Source organism: Eublepharis macularius, chromosome 13 (genome assembly GCF_028583425.1).
Source record: "Eublepharis macularius isolate TG4126 chromosome 13, MPM_Emac_v1.0, whole genome shotgun sequence".
In the NCBI taxonomy this organism is placed as follows: Eukaryota; Metazoa; Chordata; class Lepidosauria; order Squamata; family Eublepharidae; genus Eublepharis; species Eublepharis macularius.
The window spans coordinates 64298996-64311224 of record NC_072802.1 but is presented as its reverse complement, the minus strand read 5'-3'; the positions used below and the strand labels follow the sequence as shown (position 1 = coordinate 64311224).

General features: G+C 45.3%; 1 protein-coding gene across 1 annotated transcript in view; it reads left to right on the top strand.

Annotated features, from left to right (window-relative positions):
- ADGRD1 (adhesion G protein-coupled receptor D1) overlaps window positions 1–12229 on the top strand; it is a 328223-nt gene that overhangs the window by 238672 nt on the left and 77322 nt on the right. Inside the window, exon 21 of the mRNA XM_054996571.1 lies at window positions 3701–3767. Coding sequence (XP_054852546.1) covers window positions 3701–3767 — 67 coding nt within the window. The remainder of the gene's footprint in view (window positions 1–3700; window positions 3768–12229) is intronic.

The window sequence follows — 12229 nt, the reverse complement described above, 5'->3', positions numbered from 1 at the left end:
GCTGCCGGGTAGAATAATTCCTCTGCTTCTGCCCTGGGGTTTGTATTTCATTGATTCTTACCTGAAGGTATGAAAGAGAAGTTGAACCTTTCCTCCCTCCCCACCTCTTTTTCCTTTGGCAGCTGGAAGGAAGAGAGGAGGGGGATATTTCTCTCGCTGCAAGGAAGAATAATGCCTGTAGCAAAGCGTTCTTTGATGAATGACATGTTACCCGGTGCAGCTGCCAAAAATGACAAATTACACGTGTTTGTTCTGTGGGTTTGCCCCTCCCACCACCCAGAGGCATGTCAGGAGAGGCAATTGCTGCTTTCCATCAGTGATGGATCAATCAGAGCGAGAGCCCACCCAAGACTGCTTTGCGAGAAGGGGAAATAAATCGGCATGCCTGTTTTTGAGCGGCCCTGTGCCGGCTTTTTTTTCAAAGCACCCAGTGGTGTAGGGAGGAAGTACCTGAATCTCTTCATGGGATGAATAAATGATTGGGGTGGGGGAGCCATTTCGCCAGATTTTTTTTTTTAATTATACATCTTTTGGCTGGGATGAACAAACATCCCCTACTGAAGTTAATTCAAACTGTAATGAATTGGTTGGAGACAGAGGCCGTTTTCACACTGCTTCCTGGCCACGGAACATCAAGCCAAGCTCCCAGAACGACAGTGTCTTCCTGGCGTGATTTTGCACGAAAACGGCAGTTCTTGTGCAAAATCGTGCCGGGAAGATGCTGTCATTCCAGGAGCTTGGCGCGATGTTCCGTGGCCAGTAATCAGTGTGAAAACGGCCATAGTTTCCAAGTCTAGCATACAGTTATTGATTCATTTAGCTAGAATAGAGTATTGGTTAGTGTCTGACTAAGATCCGGGAGTCCTAGTTTCAAACCCTCATACTGGCATGAAACTCACTGGGTGACCTTGTGCCAGTCTCTCTCTTTCAGCCTTACGTACCTCACAGCCTGGCTGTAAGGATCAAATGGGTAAGAAAGAACCACTGTGGGATCCTTAGAGAAAAGGCAGGATACAAATGGAATAGAAATATTGATAGATATTTAAAGTATTCACATCCTGGTCTGCTCCTGCCCTACTTTCTTCTTTGGAATAGAACAAGAAGCTGAATAAAAAAAAGAACAGTCGTTCCCCAATGCTATAACAAACTTGGTGCCAGGTAAATAACTGTGAAAAGGGGGTGCCCCAATCAAGGTGCGATGGCAGAGAAAGCCCCCTTTTTATTATTTACTCATTTATTTTCAGTCAGTGTCTGCCATTTTCATCCGCTCAGGTTGTATGAAAAATAACAGAACGACTGAATTAATATCTGTGACTGGTTTTAAACTTCCATCAGCAGCCGCAGAAGGGAAGCTTATAAAGGGAAGATTATAAAGCATGGCCTGGGGACAGAGATCTCAAATTCTCGGGTAAAGGCAAATAGCAAAGGAACAGTGAAATAAAATAAACAGATTTTGAACCCCTCATCCCTGTGAAAAGAAGGGAGGAAGGTGTCCCTCCCAACCTGACTTTGGAGGGAAGAATATTCCACTTTTTTAGGGACACTGTTCAAAAGACCATGTAACCTCCTCTCCCCCATGAAATCTGCCCTAACAACAAACCTTGATGATTGAATATGAGAAACAGGAAACTCTCCATCTAGTACATTTCTCCCTTCCCTGTGTGGTCATCACAACAACCTTGTGTGGTAGTCCAGGCTGAGGGAGGATGACGGGCCCGAGGTCATGAAGGAAATGTCACGAAGTTTAATCTGAACTTTGTCACCTCAAAGGTCTTTTGCTCTGTTGCTAGGGATACGATATACGGGGTGGGGGGAAGAAGCAAGATTTGGGTAGTGGCCTAGTGCCAGCCCTCCAAACAGGGGGTTCCTGGTTTGGGATTAGCCCCCCTTTAACCTGCATGCAAAGACAGAGTTTTCTCATGCTGCCCTGAGGTGTTTTCTCCTCTTCTGAACTTCTCTTGAATTCTCCTCCTCTGAATGTCTTTTCTGGAATTTGGATTCCTGATTACCAGTGCCGTTTCCTCACGATTTACCGGCCTCCGGAACGTTGCGCAAAACACGCGGAAGATAGCGTCTTCTCGTGCGAAATCACACCAGGAAGACGCGATGTCGCGCAAAACTCCCGGATGATAGCGTGAGAAGACACTATCTTCTGCATGTTTTGCACAACATTCCGGAGGCCGGTAAGTCGTGTGGAAACAGCCCAGATCCTGTCTCTGAAACGGAACCAATCTGTGAGGAAACCTCCACGGTTCTGTTTTTTGTTACTCATTTCAGTACAGAGAGCTTTGCACAGTTTTCTGTATTTGTCAGTCCCTTTGTATCAACAACAATAAAAGCAGCAGCAGCACTTAGATGTGGTTGTACATAGGGTTGTATACAGGGCGCTTTTTGGGGGGAAAGAGGTGGTGGAACTCAGTGGTGGGACTCAGGACCGCACAATGACATCACTTTGGGTCAGCTGGAACAAGGGGGGGGGGAGTTTTTTAAAGTTGAAATTGCCATTGGCGAAAATGGTCACATGGCCGGTGGCCCCACCCCCTGATCTCCAGACAGAGGGGAGTTTAGATTGCCCTCTGTGCAGTGGTGCTGAAGGCAATCTAAACTCCCCTCTGTCTGGAGATCAGGGGGCGGGGACTCCGTCCATGTGACCATTTTCAAGAGGTGCCGGAACTTCATTCCACCGTGTTCCAGCTGAAAAAAAGCCCTGGTTGTATAGAGTTTGTGTGTGGTGTTTCACCAATGCATAGCAGGGCATGTGCACAATGCAAAAAACAAAACACATAAAAAGGCAATGCAGTCATATGGTTCAATAGCATCAAGTTTTCTTTTTTAGCAGTGTTTTCAGTGGGGTTTTTTTACATTAATTGCAAGGAAGGGAAAAAGATACAAACTAAGGAAACAAAATGAAAGCCATGGTAAAAAGGGCATGTTCCAATTTAGCTATTAATTTCAAAAATCCTGGTAGTGAAAATGGAATCAATCAGTGTGCAATGAGAAAACCCCTACAGAACAATAAAGGAATAGGCTGGCAGAAAGCTGCTCATTCCAACTGCCTGGGTGCTCCATGGGGTGAGATTACTGGAACAGAAACTTTTGCACCTTTACACTTGTGCAAAGACCCAGCCTCGCTACCCTCCAGAATTAGCATGATGAAACCGTGTTTTGAAAAATCTTTGCTCGCTTTTCTTCCTTACGTTTCAGAGTCGTACGTTTGGAGACTAAGCAGGCTTAAATGATGCTCTCTTCTCTCTTTAGCACTTGAAAGCTTTTAAACATTATAAATATTCACATTGGATCCCCTGAATCTCTTCCCCTAGTGGCCCTTTGCCCAGGTACAAGCAGTCTTCCCTGGATGTCAAAGTCTTTGAGCCTTAATGCCAAGGAAAGGCTCCTTCTGCCCGGGGAAAAGCACTACCATCAGTGGAACAGACTAAAAGAAGATCCAAAACTTCAGCAGGATATTTTCTTTGTAGCAGCAATCTGTGTTGAGTATTTCTTTTTTAAAGTGTGCATCCAACTGCTGTTAAAATCAGAAACAAGGCTAGTCAATGGGAAGGCGGCAATCCATAATGAAAGCAGGCACCAGAAATGCAAACTTGTATAGCGTCTGGCCATCTCTCCCTACTAACACAGCAAAACCCTGTTTTGATCTTCCAGCGGTGAACAAAGAGTAAGTGTTTTTCCTTTTTCTCTGCAGCTGCTGGCTTTCCCTGGAGAACGGTGCAATCTGGGCTTTTGTGGCTCCAGCTCTATTCGTAATAGTGGTATGTGCAGCCCTTTAATACCTATTCTGTCTTTATTCTGTGTGTCAGGGGCACGGGAATGCTGTGGTTAAATCCCTTTTTTGTGAGCTACAGTACAACCCAGCAAAAAAGGTCTGCAACTGTAACAGGCTCTTTCTGTCATTACGGGAAGGCAGGCAGGGTGGAATGGAGAAAGCGGTAGCACCTGTAGGAGAAAAGGTAGGGGGTAAGACCCAGAAATCACACAATGCAGCTCTAATTGTATTATCCCACTTGAGAGTTGGCAGGTAAGGAATTGAATGGTACGATGTGTAAAATAACTCTGTCCACAGAATACCACCTGGTCAGGGGAAGAGTTCTAGCCTGGCTTTTTCACTGATGTGTTAGCACTCCATGAGCCAAGAAGAAGGGTTTTTTCTTTTAACGAGAGGGAGTATTGAATATATACATAAACGCATACATGAAGCTGCTTTATGCTGAATCAGACCATGGGCCCATCAAGGTCAGCATTGTCTACTCAGATGTCAGCGGCACTCCAGAGTCTCAGAGTCTCTCTACACAAGGTATCTTACACAGGGACGCTCAAGTGTAAGGAGTCACAATGTTAGCCGGGAAGCACAGTTTAAAAAGACAGAGCCAGTGGAGATTGCTCCTCCAAGGGTTTGTTAATTTCATCTTCACCTCCCTGAAGGCTCTGTCAATTTGGCCTCCCAGAAGGGAAGATGAAATTAACAAATCCTCTGAAAGAGCAATCTGCACCTGCTCTGTTTTTTAAACTATGCTTCCCGGCTAACTTTGAGTCTTCTTACACTTTAGCATCCCCGTGTAAGATGTCTCGTGTAGAAACATCTACACGATGAGCTGCTGTAGCACAGTGGTTAAGTAGTTGGGCTGTGAATCAGCACTCTACCGGTTCAAATCCCACTACTATCATGAGCTCAGTAGGTGGCCTTGGGTAAGCCACTCCTCTCAGCCCCAACTCTCCAGCTGTATTATGGGGATAATAATAACACTAACCCATTCACCACTCTGGGTGAAGCACTAATCTGTTTGGAAGAGTGGTATATAAGCACAGTTATCATCATCATCGTTGTTGTTATTGAGACTCTCAGGTAGAGGTCTTTCACATCAACTGCTACCTGATTGTTTTTTAACTGGAGATGCTGGGGGTTGAACCTGGGACCTTCTGCCTGTCAAGCAGATGTCCTAACACTGGGCCACAGCCCCTGGCCATTGAAGCAGTGATCCCCCCCACCTGCTGTCAGAAGTTTCAGTAGGAACAGCACCGTATGATTTTCCTATTCATGTAGCTCAGCTCCGCATGGGAGAGAAGAAATAAATGGTGTGTAAAGACTCCTGGCCATAATAAGAAAGAGTTATGCCCGCCTGGGTAATTATGGGGCAAGCAGTGGACTGTGTTGGCTCAACCCCACTGGAAATGACTCCCCTCCTCCCTATCACTGTACAGTGGTGGCCCCGCTGTTTGCACCCACTGCTGACCCCCTCATTTATTGTACCTCCCCGGAATAAGCAGGTGAATGCATCTTTCAAAAATCTGAATAAGACATGCCTTTGGAGAGACCCATTGCTCCGAACCTTAGCATGATGTTCTCCACGGCAAAGGCAGGTAATGAACCACTTCTTGATCTTTTCCTGCCAGCGGCACTCCGAGGATGCCCAGCCAGCTGCTATGATTGCATTTCCCTCCCTTGCTGCACTTCTAGCCATGCTTTATAATGAGAAGAGGCTCCTCCCCTCGCTTTCCAGTTTTGGAAGTCGATGCCAAGTGTTTGCAGCTTTAACACTCGATCAAAGGAGGGTAGTTAAAGCAGGTCTGTTAGGTTCCAATGGCTGCTCCGGGTGCATCTGTCGGCTGTAATGAATTTAATCTTTCTAGACGGGAGTTGCAGGTTCACGACTGAGTTACTGATACGTGAATGTATTACAGGGCTTTAATTATCCCCACACATTAAATTACGGCGAATTGTTGCTTAATCACTTGGATTGCTCAAGGAGGTTGCAAGGAATGGTTTTGAAAGGGATGAAGGAAGAGCTGACTCCTCGGGAAGGATCGCTGCAGCAGCTCAGCACTGATGTTTTTTTATCGATTAGCCTGCTGTACCTCCTGCGATAACAGTGCTCACTGCAGGTTTACTGGCAAATGGAAGGATAAACATATTGATTCAGAATTCACACCTCTGTCTTCTGTAACTTCCAAAGATCCTGGTGGATTTTCAAACAGGGAAGCCAAAACGTAGGCTGCATTCTCAGGAACTGCTTTGTAATGGTGGGGAGACTTTTTTGTTAAAGGGGGAAATGGGAAAGAGGTCACAATACACGGTGACCAGGACCTTAAAGACCAGGACGTTTTTATTCTAGCATGAGCGTTCATAGATATTGATGTATTTTCTTCATTTAGACCCTACTTTTCTCCCAAATGGGGATCCAAAGTGGCTTGCGTCATCCTCTTCTCTATTTTATCCTCACAACACCCCTGTGAGGTAGATTAGGCTGAGGGTGTGTGACTGGCCCAGGGGCACTCAGCAAGCTTTCATGGCAGGGTGGGGATTTGAACTGGAATCTCACCTCATCCTAGGCTGACGCTCTAACTGCTACACCACGCTGGCTCTAGAGACACCTTCAAAAGGGGCGTGTAGTGAGTCTTCGGTAGGTAGGGGAGAGAAGGATGAAGCCCATCCTCTCCCTGCTGTGATAATCATCTACTTACAGGGAGTTGTTCACATACGGAATGTTAAACATGTATTCTCTCGACTCCCTATCCTGCCTGCAGGCTGATGTGCTACACACTTCATTCTACCCGTTCAGAATCCGCTTCATTGTGCGGCATTTGTAGAGCAGACTTTGTGTAGCAGAGGTTGAGAATGACCTTTCTTTGCCTGAGATCCTGTAGAGCCACTCACAAGAATGAGCTAGATGGGGCAACGGTAGGGTTGCAAACTCCAGATGGAGTCTAGAGATCTCCCAGAATTAAAATTAATATCCAGACTGCAGAGATCAATGCCCCTGCTTGGGAGGATGAATTCAATAGCCTTACACATCAGTGAAACGTTTCCCCTCCCCGCCTCAAACCCTGCCCTCCCCAGGCTCCACCCTCCAAATCTCCAGGAATTTCCCACCCTGGAGTTGGCAGCCCTAACCAATAGCCTGCTTCCATATAAGGCAGCTTCCCTATTGTTCATAGGAGCCGATCAAAAACCTTTCTGTTTATCCCAGGGTTTAATGGCATTTAAGGGATTAATCAGCTCTCCTGCTGTTTTTAATCTGCCGAAGGTGTTGTTTTGTTTCAGTATTCATTATTGATGTTTGATATTCTGCTGTTAATATTGTAAGCCAGGAGACTTATGGATAGCAGGTGCAAAAGAAATATTGCAATTAAATGAAATACTAGTGGGATGAGTTTGCATTTATACATGTATGTTGCGGCGAATGACCAAATATGCTGAAATCACGAGTGAATACTGACAATTATAGATTAATTTTGCCCAATAACATATTCATCTGTGTGGTCTGGTAGAGCTTACTCAGACTGTTAGGGGACTGGCTGGCTACTGAGTAGGGTTGCCAATCTCCAGGTGTGAGCTGGAGATCTCCTGGAATTCCCTTTGATCTCCGGACCACAGAGATGAATGCCCCTGGATAAAATAGCTGCTGGGGGTGGGGTGTGTGGACTCAATGGCATTATACTCTGCTGAGGTCCCTTCCCTTCTCTCCTTGAACCCTGCCCTCCCCACAGTCCACCCCCTTAAATATCTAGCAATTTCCTAACCTAGAGTTGGCATCCCTGCTACTGAGCCACAGATACTCTCAGTCTGGTGCAGTGGTTAAGAGCAGCAGGACTCTAATCTGGAGAACCAGGTTTGATTCCCCACTCCTCCACTTGAAGCCTGCTGGGTGACTGGGTCAGTCACAGCTCTCTCAGAGCTCTCTCAGCCCCACCCACCTCAGAGAGTGATTGTTGTGGGGATAATAATAACATATTTTGTAACTGCTCTGAGTGGGCATTAAGTTGTCCTGAAGGTCAGTATATAAATCGAATGTTATTTTTATTATCATTGAGAAACAGGCTTGAACCAACTTACTCCCTGGAAGAAGCAGTACCTGACTGTCCAATCCTGTGCATGTATTCTTGGAAGAAAGTCCTACTGAGTTCATAGAATTGTGGCCAAGAAGTCCTATAAAATAGAATCTGCCTATCATATTTTTAACCCACCCTTCCTCCAGGAATGTTAGGGTAGCCTGCATAGTTCTCTCTTCCACTGTTTTATCCTCACAGCAGCTCTGTGGGATAGGTTAGGTTGAGACAGTGTGACTGGTCCATGATCACCCAGAGAACGTCATCATGGCTAAGTGGGGGATTTGAACCCAGGACTCCCAGGTACTAGTTTGGCATTCTAACGAGTTTGGTGTAGTGATTAAGAGTGCAGGACTCTAATCTGGAGATCTGTGTTTGATTCCCCACTCCTCTACTTGAAGCCAGCTAGGGGACCTTGGGTCAGTCACAGCTTCTAGGAGCTCTCTCAGCCCCACCCACCTCACAGGGTGATTGTCGTGAGGATAATAATACCATACTTCGTAAACCACTCTGAGTGGGCATTAAGTTGTCCCAAAAGGCGGTATATAAACCAAATGTTGTTGTTGTTGTTGTGCTGTTGTTGTTGTTGTTATTAACCACTATACTCCACTGTCTGAAAGTGTGATGCAGAGCGAAGGCAAATTCTGTGTTCTCATATTACAGTTGGTTGTTTTCTTTGATTGCTCCAGTGATTGATGTGAATATGTAGATAGTATATCTGTTAGGGGAAGAGAATAAATTGATCTTTCCTCTGGAGGTATGATTTGTCTAGTTGATTCTGCATTCAGTAAAACTGCAAGCCGTCAACCCTGCTTTTTGGGCTGACATACGGGAAGGCTGACAATCAACTGTAGGTGTCTGTCATCATACACCAGTGAATCACTGAGTTATATCCTCATAATTCATCTGAGGTTGTCAATATTTACCCATTTTCAGACATTCACTGTAATGTACGTACATAATGTGGGGTGTTACGATAATCAGAGGCGGCCTTCTATCTTCATTTCCACCCTTTCCTCGTTTTTACAACCTAATCCTTGTTGTTTTTGTCTCGTTAATGCATTTTCAGTGGTTGCTTTATGGCACCTTTGCAGCAATGTTGCAACACTATAGATCAGTACAGAAGACTGCTTTCAGATCCAGCCAGCTTGCTACAATCTTCTGTAGCATTCAGGAGTGTACTGAGCCTCAAATTGTCAGAAATAGGTTTTAAACTGTTGCAACGGAGGTCACAGATCTCTTTCTTTTTCTTATTTTTTTTAAATATTTTCAAAATAGAAAGGGGTACAGAAAGAAGAGGGGGAGATACAGGGTCAAAGGAGGGGTAGGATTTTGCACTACAAGAGTTATTAAAATACAGAGTACTCAAAACATCTCTTATTCTGAGTTAATCAATATTAAAATAAAGAATACATATACTATCCCAGCTACTGTATATTTTCACATTTACCTTCCCAAACTAAATACATCACGCAATCTACCTTGTTATTAATATTTGCCCATTTCCATCTTATCATAGCTTTATATTCAAGAGGTCACAGATCTCTTACCATTCTCTGAAAAGTAAAATTGCTTATGAAGATAGCCTCATTTTGGATTGGAACATACTGGAAGGAACAAGTGGATTTAACCCGTCAAGCCCCACTTAGTTTCACTAATTAAAACTGGCTCCACATTCTTTATTAGATTTTTAAAAAGAAGGTGTTAAGAGGATATATCTTTCCCCCCTTTGAAATGTATAATAAAACATTCCAAGGGATTAGAACAGTAATATATTGGAAAATTCAGGAAGATGCTTTCTATAAGAATATAGGATTACAGTCAACTGCAATGTTTATTGTAGGTATCATTTTACTGCATTGTCTTCTATCTTTATAATCCACTTTCTGTGTGGTTTATGATCAATCTTACCAGTTTGTGGTTTGCATTATTTTCTAATTCTGTAATCCTAGCCCCATTGCATTGTTGGCTGGATCTCTTATGCTGCCTGATTGCATTTTTTGTTTGTTTGTTATAATCTGCCTTGATCCTCAGTGAGAAATAACAAACAAAAGAAGATGGAGCCCAATTTTGATTGACGAAACTGAGTAGGACTGGATGGGTGAAATCTCTGGTTCCCACGTGACCCCCCTCGACCCAAATCATGGCTGTACACACATGCGATTTACATGTAACGACTGATGGGAAACCATCATCTCTTTTTAATAATAATAACATTCGATTTATATACTGCCCTTCAGGACAACTTAATGCCCACTCAGAGCAGTTTACAAAGTGTTATTATTACCCCACAACAATCACCCTGTGAGGTGGGTGGGGCTGAGAGAGCTCCAGTGAACTGTTACTCATCCAAGGTCACCCAGCTGGCTTCAAGTGGAGGAGTGGGGAATCAAACCTGGCTCTCCAGATTAGAGTCCTGTGCTCTTAACCACTACACCAAACTGGCTTTTTGGTGGTTGTTTTCCTTTAGCCATACTAAATTATGCCTGGATCTAGTAGAACATTTCTTTGAATAATTAAGATCTCCTGGTTTGGTGCCGAAGTGTCCTTAGCTGTGCCGTTGTCACACTGCAGCCGCTCACTCGTGTCTTCTGTTCTGTCATATTTTGAGTGTCTGAAGACCTTTTTAGAGAGGTGTAAATGCTAATGAATAATGGAACGAGAATAGAAGTATTCAGAGGTTGTTGTCATTGATTCTGCACCTTCTTCATCTTGCTTCACCTCCTCTGACGTAATTACTAACATACCTTCGGGCGAATGCCCCCAAAACGTTATTGATTGCAAAACGAGACACAGTAAACACTGATTTCGCTGGGCTCAGTAGTGTGAATTACAAGAGCTTTTAGCTTTGGCTGTTTATTGACTACCCTTGGATCCTGTTAAAGCCAGTTATTAATGGAGCTGAACTAGATGTACAGGGGGCAGATTGGGGCCAAAATGAAATAACTGAAAAGCTATGAGAGGAGGGGACGATTTGCAGCAGAGAAGCAAAGGGTTGTGTGCATATGGGTGTGCTTGACCCATCGGTTAACCAGCCACCTTCTCCTCAGGCTGTGGTTCATCAGGTGGGAATACTGGATAGGCATAGCAGCTGTGTGTCAAGGAAAAGTGTTTGGGAGAAAGATGTTTCAGAAGAAAACAGCAAGTTGAAAGAGAATTAAGAACTCTCTTTTCTACCACTTCCACTGCTAATTGCATCCTCACCTGTCTTATAGCTTTTTAGAAACTACCTTAGCTCATAGGCCTGGGATTTCCATTCGTTTGGCCTTCAGACACATTTTTGCCAAGTTGGAGATAACTGCTAATCTTGTACTGGAAATGAATGTTTGCTAGTAGGGGTGTGCAAGCCAAAAATTTTCGGCTATAGCCGAAAGTAGAAAGCTGAAAGAAGATTCTCTATCGTTAAAGCCGAAAGCCGAAACAAGAATCTCTTTCGGCTTTCGGCTTTCGGGATTCTTTCGGCATTATTTCGGCATTCTTTCGGCTTTTTTCTGTGGGAAAATGCCTCCGTCTTCCAGGACGCCTGGAGGAGGCATTTTCCCACCGAATAAGCCCAAAATTGGTGGGGACCTTCCTCTAACCCTTCTCTAACAACCACCCAAGTTTCAGACAGATTGGACTTTGGGGGGCCATGTAATGGCCCCCCAAAGCAGGTCCCCCCATCCTCCCATAAGAAAGCGAAGGAGCAGCATATTGTTAGCATGCTGCTGCTCATCTTTCTTCATTATTTCCTATGGGGAAAAAATGAAGAGGCAGGCTTCCTTTGCCAGGGGTGGCATTTTGCATGCAAAATGCCCCCTTACCCTCAGGGGCCCTTCTCCCACCCCTCCTCCCACCCCCCACCAAGGCTCAGCCTGCTCCCACTTGGGGGGGCCATTTCATGGCCTCCCCAAGTAGGTGCTCTAATCTCTACCACTGACAGCTGGGGGAGGCTTGTGTTGCCAGGGGTGGCATTTTGCATGCAAAATGCCCCCCAACCCTCTGGGGCCCTTCTCCCACCCCTCCTCCCACCCCCCACCAAGGCTCAGCCTGCTCCCACTTGGGGGGGCCATTTCATGGCCTCCCCAAGTAGGTGCTCTGCTCTCATCTCTACCACTGACAGCTGGGGAAGGCTTGTGTTGCCAGGGGTGGCATTTTGCATGCAAAATGCCCCCCAGCCCTCTGGGGCCCTTCTCCCACCCTTCCTCCCACCCCCCACCAAGGCTCAGACTGCTCCCACTTGGGGGGGGCATTTCATGGCCTCCCCAAGTAGGTCCTCTCAGCCCCTAAAGTCCACCCCTTACAGCCCCACACAAACCCAATTCCCCCCCAGCTGCCACACACAGACCCAAATCCCCACATTAGCCCCTCACAGACCCAAATCCACCCCCACCTGCCCCACACCCATAAC